Genomic DNA, 22,246 nt, shown 5'->3' on the forward strand with positions numbered 1-22,246 from the left:
GTACAATAGTACTTCTGTTGTAGTACAATAGTACTTCTGTTGTTGTACAATAGTACTTCTGTTGTAGTACAATAGTACTTCTGTTGTAGTGCAATAATAGTACTTCTGTTGTAGTGCAATAGTACTAAAGTAGTAGTACAATAGTACTTCTGTTGTAGTACAATAGTACTTCTGTTGTAATGCAATAGTACTTCTGTTGTAGTGCAATAGTACTTCTGTTGTAGTACAATAGTACTTCTGTTGTAGTACAAAAGTACTTCTGTTGTTGTACAATAGTACTTCTGTTGTAGTACAATAGTACTTCTGTTGTAATGCAATAATACTTCTGTTGTAATGCAATAGTACTTCTGTTGTAGTGCAATAGTACTTCTGTTGTAATGCAATAGTACTTCTGTTGTAGTACAATAGTACTTCTGTTGTAGTACAATAGTACTTCTATTGTAGTACAATAGTACTTCTGTTGTAGTACAATAGTACCTCTGTTGTAGTACAATAGTACTTCTGTTGTAATGCAATAGTACTTCTGTTGTAGTGCAATAGTACTTCTGTTGTAATGCAATAGTACTTCTGTTGTTGTACAATAGTACTTCTGTTGTAGTACAATAGTACTTCTATTGTAGTACAATAGTACTTCTGTTGTAGTACAATAGTACCTCTGTTGTAGTACAATAGTACTTCTGTTGTAATGCAATAGTACTTCTGTTGTAGTGCAATAGTACTTCTGTTGTAATGCAATAGTACTTCTGTTGTTGTACAATAGTACTTCTGTTGTAGTACAATAGTACCTCTGTTGTAGTACAATAGTACTTCTGTTGTAATGCAATAGTACTTCTGTTGTAGTGCAATAGTACTTCTGTTGTAATGCAATAGTACTTCTGTTGTTGTACAATAGTACTTCTGTTGTAGTACAATAGTACCTCTGTTGTAGTACAATAGTACTTCTGTTGTAATGCAATAGTACTTCTGTTGTAGTGCAATAGTACTTCTGTTGTAATGCAATAGTACTTCTGTTGTTGTACAATAGTACTTCTGTTGTAGTACAATAGTACTTCTGTTGTAGTACAATAGTACTTCTATTGTAGTACAATAGTACTTCTGTTGTAGTACAATAGTACCTCTGTTGTAGTACAATAGTACTTCTGTTGTAGTGCAATAGTACTTCTTTTGTTGTACAATAGTACTTCTTTTGTTGTACAATAGTACTTCTGTTGTAGTACAATAGTACTTCTGTTGTAGTACAATAGTACTTCTGTTGTAGTACAATAGTACTTCTATTGTAGTACAATAGTACTTCTATTGTAGTGCAATAGTACTTCTGTTGTAATGCAATAGTACTTCTGTTGTAGTGCAATAGTACTTCTGTTGTAGTGCAATAGTACTTCTGTTGTAGTACAATAGTACTTCTGTTGTTGTACAATAGTACTTCTGTTGTAGTACAATAGTACTTCTGTTGTAGTGCAATAGTACTTCTGTTGTAGTGCAATAGTACTTCTGTTGTAGTACAATAGTACTTCTGTTGTTGTACAATAGTACTTCTGTTGTAGTACAATAGTACTTCTGTTGTAGTATAATAGTACTTCTGTTGTAGTACAATAGTACTTCTGTTGTAATGCAATAGTACTTCTGTTGTAATGCAATAGTACTTCTGTTGTAGTACAATAGTACTTCTGTTGTTGTACAATAGTACTTCTGTTGTAGTACAATAGTACTTCTGTTGTAGTACAGTAGTACTTCTGTTGTAGTACAATAGTACTTCTGTTGTAGTACAATAGTACTTCTGTTGTAATACAATAGTACTATAGTAGTAGTACAATAGTACTTCTGTTGTAGTGCAATAATAGTACTTCTGTTGTAGTGCAATAGTACTTCTGTTGTAATACAATAGTACTAAAGTAGTAGTACAATAGTACTTCTGTTGTAGTACAATAGTACTTCTATTGTAGTACAATAGTACTTCTGTTGTAGTACAATAGTACCTCTGTTGTAGTACAATAGTACTTCTGTTGTAATGCAATAGTACTTCTGTTGTAGTGCAATAGTACTTCTGTTGTAATGCAATAGTACTTCTGTTGTTGTACAATAGTACTTCTGTTGTAGTACAATAGTACTTCTATTGTAGTACAATAGTACTTCTGTTGTAGTACAATAGTACCTCTGTTGTAGTACAATAGTACTTCTGTTGTAGTACAATAGTACTTCTGTTGTAGTGCAATAGTACTTCTGTTGTAATGCAATAGTACTTCCTTTGTTGTACAATAGTACTTCTGTTGTAGTACAATAGTACTTCTGTTGTAGTACAATAGTACTTCTATTGTAGTACAATAGTACTTCTGTTGTAATGCAATAGTACTTCTGTTGTAGTGCAATAGTACTTCTGTTGTAGTGCAATAGTACTTCTGTTGTAGTACAATAGTACTTCTGTTGTTGTACAATAGTACTTCTGTTGTAGTACAATAGTACTTCTGTTGTTGTACAATAGTACTTCTGTTGTAGTACAATAGTACTTCTGTTGTAGTACAACAATACTTCTGTTGTAATGCAATAGTACTTCTGTTGTAGTGCAATAGTACTTCTGTTGTAATGCAATAGTACTTCTGTTGTAGTACAATAGTACTTCTGTTGTAATGCAATAGTACTTCTGTTGTAGTGCAATAGTACTTCTGTTGTAATGCAATAGTACTTCTGTTGTAGTACAATAGTACTTCTGTTGTTGTACAATAGTACTTCTGTTGTAGTACAATAGTACTTCTGTTGTAGTACAGTAGTACTTCTGTTGTAGTACAATAGTACTTCTGTTGTAGTACAATAGTACTTCTGTTGTAATACAATAGTACTATAGTAGTAGTACAATAGTACTTCTGTTGTAGTGCAATAATAGTACTTCTGTTGTAGTGCAATAGTACTAAAGTAGTAGTACAATAGTACTTCTGTTGTAGTACAATAGTACTTCTGTTGTAATGCAATAGTACTTCTGTTGTAGTGCAATAGTACTTCTGTTGTAGAACAATAGTACTTCTGTTGTAGTGCAATAGTACTTCTGTTGTAGTACAATAGTACTTCTGTTGTAGTACAAAAGAACTTCTGTTGTTGTACAATAGTACTTCTGTTGTAGTACAATAGTACTTCTGTTGTAGTATAATAGTACTTCTGTTGTAGTACAATAGTACTTCTGTTGTGATGCAATAGTACTTCTGTTGTAGTGCAATAGTACTTCTGTTGTAATGCAATAGTACTTCTGTTGTAGTACAATAGTACTTCTGTTGTTGTACAATAGTACTTTTGTTGTAGTACAATATTACTTCTGTTGTAGTATAATAGTACTTCTGTTGTAGTACAATAGTACTTCTGTTGTAATACAATAGTACTTCTGTTGTAGTACAATAGTACTTCTGTTGTAGTACAATAGTACTTCTGTTGTAGTATAATAGTACTTCTGTTTTAGTACAATAGTACTTCTGTTGTAATACAATAGTACTTCTGTTGTAGTACAATAGTACTTCTGTTGTAGTACAATAGTACTTCTGTTGTTTTACAATAGTACTTCTGTTGTAATGCAATAGTACTTCTGTTGTAGTACAGTAGTACTTCTGTTGTAGTATAATAGTACTTCTGTTGTAGTACAATAGTACTTCTGTTGTAATACAATAGTACTTCTGTTGTAGTACAATAGTACTTCTGTTGTAGTATAATATTACTTCTGTTGTAGTACAATAGTAATTCTGTTGTAATACAATAGTACTATAGTAGTAGTACAATAGTACTTCTGTTGTAGTACAATAGTACTTCTGTTGTAGTACAATAGTACTTCTGTTGTTTTACAATAGTACTTCTGTTGTAATGCAATAGTACTTCTGTTGTAGTACAGTAGTACTTCTGTTGTAGTACAATAGTACTTCTGTTGTAGTACAATAGTAATTCTGTTGTAATACAATAGTACTATAGTAGTAGTACAATAGTACTTCTGTTGTAGTGCAATAATAGTACTTCTGTTGTAGAACAATAGTACTTCTGTTGTAGAACAATAGTACTTCTGTTGTAGTACAATAGTACTTCTGTTGTAGTACAATAGTACTTATGTTGTAGTACAATAGTACTTCTGTTGTAATGCAATAGTACTTCTGTTGTAGTGCAATAGTACTTCTGTTGTAGTACAATAGTACTTCTGTTGTAGTACAATAGTACTTCTGTTGTTGTACAATAGTACTTCTGTTGTAATGCAATAGTACTTCTGTTGTAGTGCAATAGTACTTCTGTTGTAGTACAATAGTACTTCTGTTGTAGTACAATAGTACTTCTGTTGTAGTGCAATAGTACTTCTGTTGTAATGCAATAGTACTTCTGTTGTAGTACAATAGTACTTCTGTTGTTGTACAATAGTACTTCTGTTGTAGTACAATATTACTTCTGTTGTAGTATAATAGTACTTCTGTTGTAGTACAATAGTACTTCTGTTATAATACAATAGTACTTCTGTTGTAGTACAATAGTACTTCTGTTGTAGTACAATAGTACTTCTGTTGTAGTACAATAGTACTTCTGTTGTAGTATAATAGTACTTCTGTTGTAGTACAATAGTACTTCTGTTGTAGTACAATAGTACTTCTGTTGTTTTACAATAGTACTTCTGTTGTAATGCAATAGTACTTCTGTTGTAGTACAGTAGTACTTCTGTTGTAGTATAATAGTACTTCTGTTGTAGTACAATAGTACTTCTGTTGTAATACAATAGTACTTCTGTTGTAGTACAATAGTACTTCTGTTGTAGTATAATATTACTTCTGTTGTAGTATAATAGTACTTCTGTTGTAGTACAATAGTACTTCTGTTGTAATACAATAGTACTTCTGTTGTAGTACAATAGTACTTCTGTTGTAGTACAATAGTACTTCTGTTGTTTTACAATAGTACTTCTGTTGTAATGCAATAGTACTTCTGTTGTAGTACAGTAGTACTTCTGTTGTAGTACAATAGTACTTCTGTTGTAGTACAATAGTAATTCTGTTGTAATACAATAGTACTATAGTAGTAGTACAATAGTATTTCTGTTGTAGTGCAATAATAGTACTTCTGTTGTAGAACAATAGTACTTCTGTTGTAGAACAATAGTACTTCTGTTGTAGTACAATAGTACTTCTGTTGTAGTACAATAGTACTTCTGTTGTAGTATAATAGTACTTCTGTTGTAATACAATAGTACTTCTGTTGTAGTACAACAGTACTTCTGTTGTAGAACAATAGTACTTCTGTTGTAGTACAATAGTAATTCTGTTGTAGTACAATAGTACTTCTGTTGTAGAACAATAGTAATTCTGTTGTAGTACAATAGTACTTCTGTTGTAGTATAATAGTACTTCTGTTGTAATACAATAGTACTTCTGTTGTAGTACAACAGTACTTCTGTTGTAGAACAATAGTACTTCTGTTGTAGTACAATAGTAATTCTGTTGTAGTACAATAGTACTTCTGTTGTAGAACAATAGTAATTCTGTTGTAGTACAATAGTACTTCTGTTGTAGTACAATAGTACTTCTGTTGTAGAACAATAGTACTTCTGTTGTAGTACAATAGTACTTCTGTTGTAGTATAATAGTACTTCTGTTGTAATGCAATAGTACTTCTGTTGTAGAACAATAGTACTTCTGTTGTAGTACAATAGTACTTCTGTTGTAGTATAATAGTACTTCTGTTGTAATGCAATAGTACTTCTGTTGTAGTGCAATAGTACTTCTGTTGTATTCCAATAGTACTTCTGTTGTAGAACAATAGTACTTCTGTTGTAGTACAATAGTACTTCTGTTGTAGTACAACAATACTTCTGTTGTAGAACAATAGTACTTCTGTTGTAGTACAATAGTACTTCTGTTGTAGAACAATAGTACTTCTGTTGTAGTACAATAGTACTTCTGTTGTAGTATAATAGTACTTCTGTTGTAATGCAATAGTACTTCTGTTGTAGTGCAATAGTACTTCTGTTGTAGTATGATAGTACTTCTGTTGTAATGCAATAGTACTTCTGTTGTAGTGCAATAGTACTTCTGTTGTAGTACAATAGTACTTCTGTTGTAATGCAATAGTACTTCTGTTGTAGTGCAATAGTACTTCTGTTGTAATCCAATAGTACTTCTGTTGTAGTACAATAGTACTTCTGTTGTAGTGCAATAGTACTTCTGTTGTAATCCAATAGTACTTCTGTTGTAGTACAATAGTACTTCTGTTGTAGTACAATAGTACTTCTGTTGCAGGTGCATCCTCCTGATCCTTCTGTTCGCGCAGTATCTCAGGAGTATTTCTCTGCCACTGCCATTTTACAACTCGAAGAAGAAAGGAGTTTCCTACACCAGAGTCCACGTCTTCAAGATGTTCCCTGTGAGTTTAGACCCGCTTTAGTCCCCTTTAGTCTCCTTTACTCTCCTTTAGACCCGCTTTAGTCTCCTTTAGATCCGCTTTAGTCCCACTTTAGTCCCTTTTAGTCCCGCTTTAGTCCCCTTTAGTCTCCTTTAGACCCGCTTTAGTCCCCTTTAGACCCGCTTTAGTCCCCTTTAGTCCCCTTTAGACCCGCTTTAGTCCCTTTAGACCCGCTTTAGACCCGCTTTAGTCCCCCTTTAGTCCCGCTTTAGTCCCGCTTTAGTGCCCCTTTAGTCCCCCTTTATTCCCCCTTTAGTCCCCCTTTAGTCCCTCTTTAGTCCCCTTTTAGTCCCCTTTTAGTCCCCCTTTAGTCCCCCTTTAGTCCCTCTTTAGTCCCCCTTTAGTCACTCTTTAGTCCCTCTTTATTCCCTCTTTAGTCCCCCTTTAGTCCCTCTTTAGTCCCCCTTTAGTCCCTCTTTAGTCCCCCTTTAGTCCCTCTTTAGTCCCCCTTTAGTCCCTCTTTAGTCCCTCTTTAGTACCCCTTTAGTCCCTCTTTAGTCCCCCTTTAGTCCCTCTTTAGTCCCCCTTTAGTCCCTCTTTAGTCCCTCTTTAGTCCCCCTTTAGTCCCTCTTTAGTACCCCTTTAGTCCCTCTTTAGTACCCCTTTAGTCCCTCTTTAGTCCCCCTTTAGTCCCTCTTTAGTCCCTCTTTAGTACCCCTTTAGTCCCTCTTTAGTCCCTCTTTAGTCCCTCTTTAGTCCCCCTTTAGTCCCTCTTTAGTCCCTCTTTAGTCCCCCTTTAGTCCCTCTTTAGTACCCCTTTAGTCCCTCTTTAGTACCCCTTTAGTCCCTCTTTAGTCCCCCTTTAGTCCCTCTTTAGTCCCTCTTTAGTCCCCCTTTAGTACCCCTTTAGTCCCTCTTTAGTCCCCCTTTAGTCCCTCTTTAGTCCCTCTTTAGTCCCTCTTTAGTCCCCTTTAGACCTTGTTTTATGTCACAATGAAGTTTTGTGTTTCAGATTATTCTGGCCATCCTTCTGGTTTGGCTGCTTTGCTACGTCATGACCCTGACTGACCTCTTGCCCTCTGACCCCAGTCGCTATGGTCACCGCGCTCGGACTGATGCCCGCGGTGACATCATCAGCTCGGCACCATGGATACGCGTGCCTTATCCCTGTGAGCCAATCACGGCACTGCACACGCTCACAACGCCCAATCAGAGCGCGGCTCTAGAGACGTTACTGTAACCACCAAATACACTGCCCTGTAGTGGTGAGGTTGCAGGTTTGACTCCCTGTAGTGGTGAGGTTGCAGGTTTGACTCCCTGTAGTGGTGAGGTTGCAGGTTTGACTCCCTGTAGTGGTGAGGTTGCAGGTTTGACTCCCTGTAGTGGTGAGGTTGCAGGTTTGACTCCCTGTAGTGGTGAGGTTGCAGGTTTGACTCCCTGTAGTGGTGAGGTTGCAGGTTTGACTCCCTGTAGTGGTGAGGTTGCAAGTTTGACTCCCTGTAGTGGTGAGGTTGCAGGTTTGACTCCCTGTAATGGTGAGGTTGCAGGTTTGACTCCCTCTCTCCCTCAGGTCAGTGGGGTTTGCAGGTTTGACTCTCTCTCTGCCTCAGGTCAGTGGGGGTTGCAGGTTTGACTCCCTCTCTCCCTCAGGTCAGTGGGGGTTGCAGGTGTGACTCCCTCTCTCCCTCAGGTCAGTGGGGGTTGCAAGTTTGACTCTCTCCCTCAGGTCAGTGGGGGTTGCAGGTTTGACTCTCTCTCTGCCTCAGGTCAGTGGGGGTTGCAGGTGTCCTCTCTCCCTCAGGTCAGTGGGGGTTGCAGGTTTGACTCTCTCTCTCCCTCAGGTCAGTGGGGGTTGCAGGTTTGACTCCCTCTCTCCTTCAGGTCAGTGGGGGTTGCAGGTTTGACTCCCTCTCTCCCTCAGGTCAGTGGGGGTTGCAGGTTTGACTCCCTCTCTCCTTCAGGTCAGTGGGGGTTGCAGGTTTGACTCCCTCTCTCCTTCAGGTGTGTTGGGGTTGCAGGTTTGACTCCCTCTCTCCCTCAGGTCAGTGGGGGTTGCAGGTGTGACTCTCTGCCTCAGGTCAGTGGGGGTTGTAGGTTTGACTCCCTCTCTCCCTCAGGTCAGTGGGGGTTGCAGGTGTGACTCTCTCTCTGCCTCAGGTCAGTGGGGGTTGCAGGTGTGACTCTCTCTCTGCCTCAGGTCAGTGAGGGTTGCAGGTTTGACTCCCTCTCTGCCTCAGGTCAGTGGGGGTTGCAGGTGTGACTCCCTCTCTCCCTCAGGTCAGTGGGGGTTGCAGGTTTGACTCTCTCTCTCCCTCAGGTCAGTGGGGGTTGCAGGTTTGACTCCCTCTCTCCCTCAGGTCAGTGGGGGTTGCAGGTTTGACTCCCTCTCTGCCTCAGGTCAGTGGGGGTTGCAGGTGTGACTCCCTCTCTCCCTAGGGTCAGTGGGGGTTGCAGGTGTGACTCCCTCTCTCCCTCAGGTCAGTGGGGGTTGCAGGTTTGACTCCTTCTCTCCATCAGGTCAGTGGGGGTTGCAGGTTTGACTCCCTCTCTCCTCAGGTCAGTGGGGGTTGCAGGTTTGACTCCCTCTCTCCCTCAGGTTAGTGGGGGTTGCAGGTGTGACTCCCTCTCTCCCTCAGGTCAGTGGGGGTTGCAGGTTTGACTCCCTCTCTCCCTCAGGTCAGTGGGGGTTGCAGGTTTGACTCCCTCTCTCCCTCAGGTCAGTGGGGGTTGCAGGTTTGACTCCCTCTCTCCCTCAGGTCAGTGGGGGTTGCAGGTTTGACTCTCTCTCTCCCTCAGGTCAGTGGGGGTTGCAAGTTTGACTCCCTCTCTGCCTCAGGTCAGTGGGGGTTGCAGGTTTGACTCCCTCTCTGCCTCAGGTCAGTGGGGGTTGCAGGTTTGACTCCCTCTCTCCCTCAGGTCAGTGGGGGTTGCAGGTTTGACTCTCTCTCTCCCTCAGGTCAGTGGGGGTTGCAGGTTTGACTCCCTCTCTGCCTCAGGTCAGTGGGGGTTGCAGGTTTGACTCCCTCTCTGCCTCAGGTCAGTGGGGGTTGCAGGTGTGACTCCCTCTCTCCCTAGGGTCAGTGGGGGTTGCAGGTGTGACTCCCTCTCTCCCTCAGGTCAGTGGGGGTTGCAGGTTTGACTCCCTCTCTCCATCAGGTTAATGGGGGTTGCAGGTTTGACTCCCTCTCTCCCTCAGGTCAGTTGGGGTTGCAGGTTTGACTCCCTCTCTCCCTCAGGTTAGTGGGGGTTGCAGGTGTGACTCCCTCTCTCCCTCAGGTCAGTGGGGGTTGCAGGTTTGACTCCCTCTCTGCCTCAGGTCAGTGGGGGTTGCAGGTGTGACTCCCTCTCTGCCTCAGGTCAGTGGGGGTTGCAGGTGTGACTCCCTCTCTGCCTCAGGTCAGTGGGGGTTGCAGGTTTGACTCCCTCTCTCCCTCAGGTCAGTGGGGGTTGCAGGTTTGACTCCCTCTCTCCCTCAGGTCAGTGGGGGTTGCAGGTTTGACTCCCTCTCTCCCTCAGGTCAGTGGGGGTTGCAGGTTTGACTCCCTCTCTCCCTCAGGTCAGTGGGGGTTGCAGGTTTGACTCTCTCTCTCCCTCAGGTCAGTGGGGGTTGCAGGTTTGACTCCCTCTCTCCCTCAGGTCAGTGGGGGTTGCAGGTTTGACTCCCTCTCTCCCTCAGGTCAGTGGGGGTTGCAGGTTTGACTCTCTCTCTCCCTCAGGTCAGTGGGGGTTGCAGGTTTGACTCCCTCTTTCCCTCAGGTCAGTGGGGGTTGCAGGTTTGACTCCCTCTCTGCCTCAGGTCAGTGGGGGTTGCAGGTGTGACTCCCTCTCTCCCTCAGGTCAGTGGGGGTTGCAGGTTTGACTCTCTCTCTCCCTCAGGTCAGTGGGGGTTGCAGGTTTGACTCCCTCTCTCCCTCAGGTCAGTGGGGGTTGCAGGTTTGACTCCCTCTCTGCCTCAGGTCAGTGGGGGTTGCAGGTGTGACTCCCTCTCTCCCTAGGGTCAGTGGGGGTTGCAGGTGTGACTCCCTCTCTCCCTCAGGTCAGTGGGGGTTGCAGGTTTGACTCCTTCTCTCCATCAGGTCAGTGGGGGTTGCAGGTTTGACTCCCTCTCTCCTCAGGTCAGTGGGGGTTGCAGGTTTGACTCCCTCTCTCCCTCAGGTTAGTGGGGGTTGCAGGTGTGACTCCCTCTCTCCCTCAGGTCAGTGGGGGTTGCAGGTTTGACTCCCTCTCTCCCTCAGGTCAGTGGGGGTTGCAGGTTTGACTCCCTCTCTCCCTCAGGTCAGTGGGGGTTGCAGGTTTGACTCCCTCTCTCCCTCAGGTCAGTGGGGGTTGCAGGTTTGACTCTCTCTCTCCCTCAGGTCAGTGGGGGTTGCAAGTTTGACTCCCTCTCTGCCTCAGGTCAGTGGGGGTTGCAGGTTTGACTCCCTCTCTGCCTCAGGTCAGTGGGGGTTGCAGGTTTGACTCCCTCTCTCCCTCAGGTCAGTGGGGGTTGCAGGTTTGACTCTCTCTCTCCCTCAGGTCAGTGGGGGTTGCAGGTTTGACTCCCTCTCTGCCTCAGGTCAGTGGGGGTTGCAGGTTTGACTCCCTCTCTGCCTCAGGTCAGTGGGGGTTGCAGGTGTGACTCCCTCTCTCCCTAGGGTCAGTGGGGGTTGCAGGTGTGACTCCCTCTCTCCCTCAGGTCAGTGGGGGTTACAGGTTTGACTCCCTCTCTCCATCAGGTCAATGGGGGTTGCAGGTTTGACTCCCTCTCTCCCTCAGGTCAGTTGGGGTTGCAGGTTTGACTCCCTCTCTCCCTCAGGTTAGTGGGGGTTGCAGGTGTGACTCCCTCTCTCCCTCAGGTCAGTGGGGGTTGCAGGTTTGACTCCCTCTCTGCCTCAGGTCAGTGGGGGTTGCAGGTGTGACTCCCTCTCTGCCTCAGGTCAGTGGGGGTTGCAGGTGTGACTCCCTCTCTGCCTCAGGTCAGTGGGGGTTGCAGGTTTGACTCCCTCTCTCCCTCAGGTCAGTGGGGGTTGCAGGTTTGACTCCCTCTCTCCCTCAGGTCAGTGGGGGTTGCAGGTTTGACTCTTACTCTCCCTCAGGTCAGTGGGGGTTGCAGGTTTGACTCCCTCTCTGCCTCAGGTCAGTGGGGGTTGCAGGTTTGACTCCCTCTCTGCCTCAGGTCAGTGGGGGTTGCAGGTGTGACTCCCTCTCTCCCTCAGGTCAGTGGGGGTTACAGGTTTGACTCCCTCTCTCCATCAGGTCAGTGGGGGTTGCAGGTTTGACTCCCACTCTCCCTCAGGTCAGTGGGGGTTGCAGGTTTGACTCCCTCTCTGCCTCAGGTCAGTGGGGGTTGCAGGTGTGACTCCCTCTCTCCCTCAGGTCAGTGGGGGTTACAGGTTTGACTCCCTCTCTCCATCAGGTCAGTGGGGGTTGCAGGTTTGACTCCCTCTCTGCCTCAGGTCAGTGGGGGTTGCAGGTTTGACTCCCTCTCTCCATCAGGTCAGTGGGGGTTGCAGGTTTGACTCCCTCTCTGCCTCAGGTCAGTGGGGGTTGCCCGTGGTTACAGTCGCTGGTTTCTTGGGGATGATGAGTGCGATTTTCTCTGGAATCATCGAGTCCATCGGGGATTATTACGCCTGTGCACGTCTGTCTGGAGCCCCGCCCCCTCCGGTGCATGCCATCAACAGGTAAGCCCCGCCCCTGTGATTAAGCCCCGCCCTCGTCTCCTGACTGATCTGAGTCTCATTCTGGAAAGGCCACGCCCCTCTCATGTCTGCCCCTGTGTGAGGAAGAGTCAAGGCCACGCCCCTCTCATGTCTGCCCCTGTGTGAGGAAGAGTCAAGGCCACGCCCCTCTCATGTCTGCCCCTGTGTGAGGAAGAGTCAAGGCCACGCCCCTCTCATGTCTGCCCCTGTGTGAGGAAGAGTCAAGGCCACGCCCCTCTCATGTCTGCCCCTGTGTGAGGAAGAGTCAAGGCCACGCCCCTCTCATGTCTGCCCCTGTGTGAGGAAGAGTCAAGGCCACGCCCCTCTCATGTCTGCCCCTGTGTGAGGAAGAGTCAAGGCCACGCCCCTCTCATGTCTGCCCCTGTGTGAGGAAGAGTCAAGGCCACGCCCCTCTCATGTCTGCCCCTGTGTGAGGAAGAGTCAAGGCCACGCCCCTCTCATGTCTGCCCCTGTGTGAGGAAGAGTCAAGGCCACGCCCCTCTCATGTCTGCCCCTGTGTGAGGAAGAGTCAAGGCCACGCCCCTCTCATGTCTGCCCCTGTGTGAGGAAGAGTCAAGGCCACGCCCCTCTCATGTCTGCCCCTGTGTGAGGAAGAGTCAAGGCCACGCCCCTCTCATGTCTGCCCCTGTGTGAGGAAGAGTCAAGGCCACGCCCCTCTCATGTCTGCCCCTGTGTGAGGAAGAGTCAAGTAATCTTAGTTTTGTAACATCAGGTCCATAAAGTTTAAAATCTGCTCCTGGAGAAAATGTGGAACATCCAAATTGCCAATCACAGAGAACTTTCAGGCGTTCTGACCTGGTTCTGACCTGGTTCTGACCTGGTTCTGACAAGGTTCTGACCTGGTTCTGACCTAGTTCTTACCTGGTTCTGACCTGGATCTGACCTGGTTCTGACCTGGTTCTGACCTGGATCTGACAAGGTTCTGACCTGGTTCTGACCTAGTTCTTACCTGGTTCTGACCTGGATCTGACCTGGTTCTGACCTGGTTCTGACCTGGATCTGACCTGGTTCTGACCTGGATCTGACCTAGTTCTGACCTAGTTCTGACCTGGTTCTGACCTGGTTCTGACCTGGATCTGACCTGGTTCTGACCTGGATCTGACCTAGCAGACCTGGTTCTGACCTAGTTCTGACCTAGTTCTAACCTAGTTCTGACCTGGTTCTGACCTGGTTCTGACCTGGATCTGACCTGGATCTGACCTTGATCTGACCTTGATCTGACCTGGATCTGACCTGGTTCTGACCTAGTTTATACCTGGTTCTGACCTAGTTCTGACCTAGTTCTGACCTGGTTCTGAACTAGCAGACCTGGTTCTGACCTGGATCTGACCTGGTTCTGACCTAGTTCTGACCTAGTTCTGACCTAGTTCTGACTTGGTTCTGACCTGGTTCAGACCTGGTTCAGACCTAGTTCTGACCTGGTTCTGACCTGGTTCTGACCTGGTTCTGACCTGGTTCTAACCTGGTTCTTATCTGGATCTGACCTGGATCTGACAAGGTTCTGACCTGGTTCTGACCTAGTTCTGACCTGGTTCTGACCTGGTTCTGACCTGGATCTGACCTGGATCTGACCTGGTTCTGACCTGGTTCTGACCTAGTTCTGACCTGGTTCTGACCTAGTTCTGACCTAGTTCTGACCTGGTTCTGACCTAGCAGACCTGGTTCTGACCTGGTTCTGACCTAGCAGACGTGGTTCTGACCTGGTTCTGACCTGGATCTGACCTGGTTCAGACCTGGTTCTGACCTAGCAGACGTGGTTCTGACCTAGTTCATACCTGGTTCTGACCTAGTTCTGACCTAGTTCTGACCTGGTTCTGAACTAGCAGACCTGGTTCTGACCTGGATCTGACCTGGTTCTGACCTAGTTCTGACCTAGTTCTGACCTAGTTCTGACTTGGTTCTGACCTGGTTCAGACCTGGTTCAGACCTAGTTCTGACCTGGTTCTGACCTGGTTCTGACCTGGTTCTGACCTGGTTCTAACCTGGTTCTTATCTGGATCTGACCTGGATCTGACAAGGTTCTGACCTGGTTCTGACCTAGTTCTGACCTGGTTCTGACCTGGTTCTGACCTGGATCTGACCTGGATCTGACCTGGTTCTGACCTGGTTCTGACCTAGTTCTGACCTGGTTCTGACCTAGTTCTGACCTAGTTCTGACCTGGTTCTGACCTAGCAGACCTGGTTCTGACCTGGTTCTGACCTAGCAGACGTGGTTCTGACCTGGTTCTGACCTGGATCTGACCTGGTTCAGACCTGGTTCTGACCTAGCAGACGTGGTTCTGACCTAGTTCTGACCTGGTTCTGACCTGGATCTGACCTGGTTCTGACCTAGTTCTGACCTGGTTCTGACCAGGTTCTGACCTGGATCTGACCTGGTTCTGACCTGGTTCTGACCTGGATCTGACCTAGTTCTGACCTGGTTCTGACCAGGTTCTGACCTGGATCTGACCTGGTTCTGACCTGGATCTGACCTGGATCTGATCTGGTTCTGACCTGGTTCTGACCTAGTTCTGACCTAGTTCTGACCTGGTTCTGACCTGGTTCTGACCTGGTTCTGACCTAGCAGACCTAGTTCTGACCTGGTTCTGACCTGGTTCTGACCTAGTTCTGACCTAGTTCTGACCTGGTTCTGACCTGGTTCTGACCTGGTTCAGACCTGGTTCTGACCTAGTTCTGACCTAGTTCTGACCTGGTTCTGACCTGGTTCAGACCTGGTTCTGACCTAGTTCTGACCTGGTTCTGACCTGGTTCTGACCTGGTTCAGACCTGGTTCTGACCTAGTTCTGACCTAGTTCTGACCTGGTTCTGACCTGGTTCTGACCTGGTTCAGACCTGGTTCTGACCTAGTTCTGACCTGGTTCTGACCTGGTTCTGACCTAGTTCTGACCTGGTGTTTCGTGTGTTTCAGAGGGATCTTTATCGAGGGCATCTGTTGTGTCATCGCAGGTTTACTGGGAACAGGAAACGGCTCCACCTCCTCCAGCCCAAACATCGGTGTCCTGGGCATCACCAAGGTCACTAGGGTCATGATGGGTTCACACTGGGGTCACGCAGGGGTCACACAAAGGTCACGCTGGGGTCACCCAAACCACCACGTTTCACACCATGAATGACGGCAGAACTTGATTCTTAACACTTAAACCCCGGTCTTAACCCCGGTCTTAATCCCTGTCTTTACCCTGGTCTCAGGTGGGCAGTCGGCGTGTGGTGCAGTTCGGAGCTGGGATCATGTTTTTGCTCGGTTCAGTGGGAAAGTTCACCGCTCTGTTCGCTTCTTTACCAGATCCAATCCTCGGAGGAATGTTCTGCACTTTGTTTGGTAAGTCCCGGTTCAGACCCGGCTCAGACCCGGCTCGGACCCGCTTCAGACCCGGTTCAGATCCGGCTCAGACCCGGCTCAGACCCGGCTCAGACCCGATTCAGACCCGCTTCAGACCCGGCTCGGACCCGGTTCGGACCCGGCTCGGACCCGGTTCAGACCCGCTTCAGTCCCGGTTCAGACCCGGCTCAGACCCGGCTCAGACCCGGCTCAGACCCGGTTCAGACCCGGCTCAGACCCGATTCAGACCCGCTTCAGACCCGGCTCGGACCCGGTTCGGACCCAGCTCGGACCCGGTTCAGACCCGCTTCAGTCCCGGCTCAGACCCGGCTCAGACCCGGCTCAGACCCGGCTCAGACCCGGCTCGGACCCGGTTCAGACCCGCTTCTCTCTCAGGGATGATCACGGCTGTGGGACTCTCAAACCTTCAGATGGTGGATCTGAACTCGAGCAGAAACCTCTTCGTTCTGGGCTTCTCCATGTTCTTCGGCCTCACGCTGCCCACTTACCTGGACTCTCACCCGGGCTGCATCCAGACAGGTACGGCCCCGCCCACCCTGTCACATTGTGTCAGATGCCCTCCCACCCTGTCACATTGTGTCAGATGCCCTCCCACCCTGTCACATTGTGTCAGATGCCCTCCCATCCTCTTGTGTTCTCAGGAGTCCAAGAGCTGGACCAGATCCTGACCGTGCTGTTGTCCACTGAGATGTTTGTCGGAGGATTCCTTGCCTTTAGCCTCGACAACACCATACCAGGTAACCTTAGCAACAGCAAACCAGGTAACCCTAGCAACAGCATACCGGTAACCCTAGCAACAGCATACCAGGTAACCCTAGCAACAGCATACCAGGTAACCCTAGCAACATCATACCGGTAACCCTAGCAACACCATACTGGTAACCCTAACAACAGCATACTGGTAACCCTAGCAACAGCATACCAGGTAACCATAGCAACAGCATACCAGGTAACCCTAGCAACAGCATACCAGGTAACCATAGCAACAGCATACCAGGTAACCCTAGCAACAGCATACCAGGTAACCCTAGCAACAGCATACCAGGTAACCCTAGCAACAGCATACCGGTAACCCTAGCAACACCATACCGGTAACCCTAACAACAGCATACTGGTAACCCTAGCAACAGCATACCAGGTAACCATAGCAACAGCATACCAGGTAACCCTAGCAACAGCATACCAGGTAACCCTAGCAACAGCATACCAGTAACCCTAGCAACAGCATACCAGGTAACCACCCTAGCAACAGCACACCAGTAACCCTAGCAACAGCATACCAATAACCCTAGCAACAGCATACCAGTAACCCTAGCAACAGCATACCAGGTAACCCTAGCAACAGCATACCAGGTAACCCTAGCAACAGCATACCAGGAAACCCTAGCAACAGCATACCAGTAACCCTAGCAACAGCATACCAGGTAACCCTAGCAACAGCATACCAGTAACTCTAGCAACAGCATACCAGGTGACCCTAGCAACAGCATACCAGTAACCCTAGCAACAGCATACCAGGTAACCCTAGCAACAGCATACCAGGTAACCACCCTAGCAACAGCATACCAGTAACCCTAGCAACAGCATACCAGGTAACCCTAGCAACACCATACCAGGTAACCCTAGCAACACCATACCAGGTAACCCTAGCAACACCATACCAGTAACCCTAGCAACAGCATATCAGGTAACCCTAGCAACAGCATACCAGTAACCCTAGCAACAACATACCAGGTAACCCTAGCAACAGCATACCAGGTAACCCTAGCAACAGCATACCAGTAACTCTAGCAACAGCATACCAGGTAACCCTAGCAACAGCATACCAGTAACTCTAGCAACAGCATACCAGGTAACCCTAGCAACAGCATACCAGTAACCCTAGCAACACCATACCAGTAACCCTAGCAACAACATACCAGGTAACCCTAGCAACAGCATACCAGGTAACCCTAGCAACAGCATACCAGGTAACCCTAGCAACAGCATACTAGTAACCCTAGCAACAGCATACCAGGTAACCCTAGCAACAGCATACCAGTAACCCTAGCAACAGCATACCAGGTAACCCTAGCAACAGCATACCAGTAACCCTAGCAACAGCATACCAGGTAACCCTAGCAACAGCATACCAGTAACCCTAGCAACAGCATACCAGGTAACCCTAGCAACAGCATACCAAAAACCCTAGCAACAGCATACCAGGTAACCCTAGCAACAGCATACCAGGTAACCCTAGCAACAGCATACTAGTAACCCTAGCAACAGCATACCAGGTAACCCTAGCAACAGCATACCAGTAACCCTAGCAACAGCATACCAGGTAACCCTAGCAACAGCATACCAGTAACCCTAGCAACAGCATACCAGGTAACCCTAGCAACAGCATACCAGTAACCCTAGCAACAGCATACCAGGTAACCCTAGCAACAGCATACCAGGTAACCCTAGCAACAGCATACCAGTAACCCTAGCAACAGCATACCAGGTAACCCTAGCAACAGCATACCAGTAACCCTAGCAACAGCATACCAGGTAACCCTAGCAACAGCATACCAGGTAACCCTAGCAACAGCATACCAGTAACCCTAGCAACAGCATACCAGGTAACCCTAGCAACAGCATACCAGGTAACCACCCTAGCAACAGCATACCAGTAACCCTAGCAACAGCATACCAGGTAACCCTAGCAACACCATACCAGGTAACCCTAGCAACACCATACCAGGTAACCCTAGCAACACCATACCAGTAACCCTAGCAACAGCATATCAGGTAACCCTAGCAACAGCATACCAGTAACCCTAGCAACAACATACCAGGTAACCCTAGCAACAGCATACCAGGTAACCCTAGCAACAGCATACCAGTAACTCTAGCAACAGCATACCAGGTAACCCTAGCAACACCATACCAGTAACCCTAGCAACAGCATACCAGATAACCCTAGCAACAGCATACCAGTAACCCTAGCAACAGCATACCAGGTAACCCTAGCAACAGCATACCAGGTAACCCTAGCAACAGCATACTAGTAACCCTAGCAACAGCATACCAGGTAACCCTAGCAACAGCATACCAGTAACCCTAGCAACAGCATACCAGGTAGCGCTAGCAACAGCATACCAGGTAACCCTAGCAACAGCATACCAGTAACACTAGCAACAGCATACCAGGTAACCCTAGCAACAGCATACCAGGTAACCCTAGCAACAGCATACCAGTAACCCTAGCAACAGCATACCAGGTAACCCTAGCAACAGCATACCAGTAACCCTAGCAACAGCATACCAGGTAACCCTAGCAACAGCATACCAGTAACCCTAGCAACAGCATACCAGATAACCCTAGCAACAGCATACCAGGTAACCCTAGCAACACCATACCAGTAACCCTAGCAACAACATACCAGATAACCCTAGCAACAGCATACCAGTAACCCTAGCAACAGCATACCAGGTAACCCTAGCAACAGCATACCAGGTAACCCTAGCAACAGCATACTAGTAACCCTAGCAACAGCATACCAGTAACCCTAGCAACAGCATACCAGGTAACCCTAGCAACAGCATACCAGGTAACCCTAGCAACAGCATACCAGGTAACCCTAGCAACAGCATACCAGGTAACCCTAGCAACAGCATACCAGTAACCCTAGCAACAGCATACCAGGTAACCCTAGCAACACCATACCAGGTAACCCTAGCAACAGCATACCAGTAACCCTAGCAACAACATACCAGGTAACCCTAGCAACAGCATACCAGGTAACCCTAGCAACAGCATACCAGTAACCCTAGCAACAGCATACCAGTAACCCTAGCAACAACATACCAGATAACCCTAGCAACAGCATACCAGTAACCCTAGCAACAGCATACCAGGTAACCCTAGCAACAGCATACCAGGTAACCCTAGCAACAGCATACTAGTAACCCTAGCAACAGCATACCAGGTAACCCTAGCAACAGCATACCAGTAACCCTAGCAACAGCATACCAGGTAACCCTAGCAACAGCATACCAGTAACACTAGCAACAGCATACCAGGTAACCCTAGCAACAGCATACCAGGTAACCCTAGCAACAGCATACCAGGTAACCCTAGCAACACCATACCAGTAACCCTAGCAACAGCATACCAGGTAACCCTAGCAACAGCATACTAGTAACCCTAGCAACAGCATACCAGGTAACCCTAGCAACAGCATACCAGGTAACCCTAGCAACAGCATACCAGTAACCCTAGCAACAGCATACCAGTAACCCTAGCAACAGCATACCAGGTAACCCTAGCAACAGCATACCAGTAACCCTAGCAACAGCATACCAGGTAACCCTAGCAACAGCATACCAGGTAACCCTAGCAACAGCATACCAGTAACCCTAGCAACAGCATACCAGATAACACTAGCAACACCATACCAGTAACCCTAGCAACACCATACCAGGTAACCCTAGCAACAGCATACCAGTAACCCTAGCAACAGCATACCAGTAACCCTAGCAACAGCATATCAGGTAACCCTAGCAACAGCATACCAGTAACTCTAGCAACAGCATACTAGTAACCCTAGCAACAGCATATCAGGTAACCCTAGCAACAGCATACCAGGTAACCCTAGCAACAGCATACTAGTAACCCTAGCAACAGCATACCAGGTAACCCTAGCAACAGCATACCAGTAACCCTAGCAACAGCATACCAGTAACCCTAGCAACAGCATACCAGGTAACCCTAGCAACACCATACCAGGTAACCCTAGCAACACCATACCAGTAACCCTAGCAACAGCATACCAGGTAACCCTAGCAACACCATACCAGGTAACCCTAGCAACAGCACCTGGGCGTTTCATGAATATAAAGTGGAGGTTCTAGCGTCACAAACATCAAAGACGCTTCTACAGCCACAAAACACGACAGAAAGTGACAAAATGAGACAGAAAGTGACAAAATGAAACAGAAAGTGACAAAATGAAACAGAAAGTGACAAAATGAAACAGAAAGTGACAAAATGAAACAGAAAGTGACAAAATGAGACAGAAAGTGACAAAATGAGAGAAAATGAGACAGAAAGTGACAAAATGAAACAGAAAGTGACAAAATGAGACAGAAAGTGACAAAATGAGAGAAAATGAGACAGAAAGTGACAAAATGAAACAGAAAGTGACAAAATGAAACAGAAAGTGACAAAATGAGACAGAAAGTGACAAAATGAGAGAAAATGAGACAGAAAGTGACAAAATGAAACAGAAAGTGACAAAATGAAACAGAAAGTGACAAAATGAGACAGAAAGTGACAAAATGAGACAGAAAGTGACAAAATGAGACAGAAAATGAGACAGAAAGTGACAAAATGAAACAGAAAGTGACAAAATGAGACAGAAAGTGACAAAATGAGACAGAAAGTGACAAAATGAGACAGAAAGTGACAAAATGAAACAGAAAGTGACAAAATGAAACAGAAAGTGACAAAATGAGACAGAAAGTGACAAAATGAAACAGAAAGTGACAAAATGAGACAGAAAGTGACAAAATGAAACAGAAAGTGACAAAATGAGACAGAAAGTGACAAAATGAGACAGAAAGTGACAAAATGAGAGAAAATGAGACAGAAAGTGACAAAATGAGACAGAAAGTGACAAAATGAAACAGAAAGTGACAAAATGAGACAGAAAGTGACAAAATGAGACAGAAAATGAGACAGAAAGTGACAAAATGAAACAGAAAGTGACAAAATGAGACAGAAAGTGACAAAATGAGACAGAAAGTGACAAAATGAGACAGAAAGTGACAAAATGAAACAGAAAGTGACAAAATGAAACAGAAAGTGACAAAATGAGACAGAAAGTGACAAAATGAAACAGAAAGTGACAAAATGAAACAGAAAGTGACAAAATGAGACAGAAAGTGACAAAATGAGAGAAAATGAGACAGAAAGTGACAAAATGAAACAGAAAGTGACAAAATGAGACAGAAAGTGACAAAATGAGACAGAAAGTGACAAAATGAGACAGAAAATGAGACAGAAAGTGACAAAATGAAACAGAAAGTGACAAAATGAGACAGAAAGTGACAAAATGAGACAGAAAGTGACAAAATGAGACAGAAAGTGACAAAATGAAACAGAAAGTGACAAAATGAAACAGAAAGTGACAAAATGAGACAGAAAGTGACAAAATGAAACAGAAAGTGACAAAATGAGACAGAAAGTGACAAAATGAAACAGAAAGTGACAAAATGAGACAGAAAGTGACAAAATGAGACAGAAAGTGACAAAATGAGAGAAAATGAGACAGAAAGTGACAAAATGAGACAGAAAGTGACAAAATGAAACAGAAAGTGACAAAATGAGACAGAAAATGAGACAGAAAGTGACAAAATGAAACAGAAAGTGACAAAATGAGACAGAAAGTGACAAAATGAGAGAAAATGAGACAGAAAGTGACAAAATGAAACAGAAAGTGACAAAATGAAACAGAAAGTGACAAAATGAGACAGAAAGTGACAAAATGAGACAGAAAGTGACAAAATGAGACAGAAAATGAGACAGAAAGTGACAAAATGAAACAGAAAGTGACAAAATGAGACAGAAAATGAGACAGAAAGTGACAAAATGAAACAGAAAGTGACAAAATGAGACAGAAAGTGACAAAATGAGAGAAAATGAGACAGAAAGTGACAAAATGAAACAGAAAGTGACAAAATGAAACAGAAAGTGACAAAATGAGACAGAAAGTGACAAAATGAGACAGAAAGTGACAAAATGAGACAGAAAATGAGACAGAAAGTGACAAAATGAAACAGAAAGTGACAAAATGAGACAGAAAGTGACAAAATGAGACAGAAAGTGACAA

The 22,246-nt window shown here is 45.6% G+C and overlaps 1 protein-coding gene across 1 annotated transcript in view; it reads left to right on the top strand.

Annotated features, from left to right (window-relative positions):
• Positions 1-22,246, top strand: part of slc23a1 (solute carrier family 23 member 1) — a 49,778-nt gene that overhangs the window by 22,216 nt on the left and 5,316 nt on the right. Inside the window, exons 6-12 of the mRNA XM_072459686.1 lie at positions 6,243-6,366; positions 7,358-7,514; positions 11,861-12,008; positions 14,956-15,061; positions 15,237-15,366; positions 15,763-15,906; positions 16,029-16,124. Of these exons, the coding sequence (XP_072315787.1) occupies positions 6,243-6,366; positions 7,358-7,514; positions 11,861-12,008; positions 14,956-15,061; positions 15,237-15,366; positions 15,763-15,906; positions 16,029-16,124 (905 nt within the window). The remainder of the gene's footprint in view (positions 1-6,242; positions 6,367-7,357; positions 7,515-11,860; positions 12,009-14,955; positions 15,062-15,236; positions 15,367-15,762; positions 15,907-16,028; positions 16,125-22,246) is intronic.

The sequence above is a fragment of the Eucyclogobius newberryi genome, unplaced genomic scaffold (genome assembly GCF_026437365.1).
Source record: "Eucyclogobius newberryi isolate DKJ021-1_F unplaced genomic scaffold, fEucNew1.0.hap1 SCAF_25, whole genome shotgun sequence".
Lineage (NCBI taxonomy): Eukaryota > Metazoa > Chordata > Actinopteri > Gobiiformes > Gobiidae > Eucyclogobius > Eucyclogobius newberryi.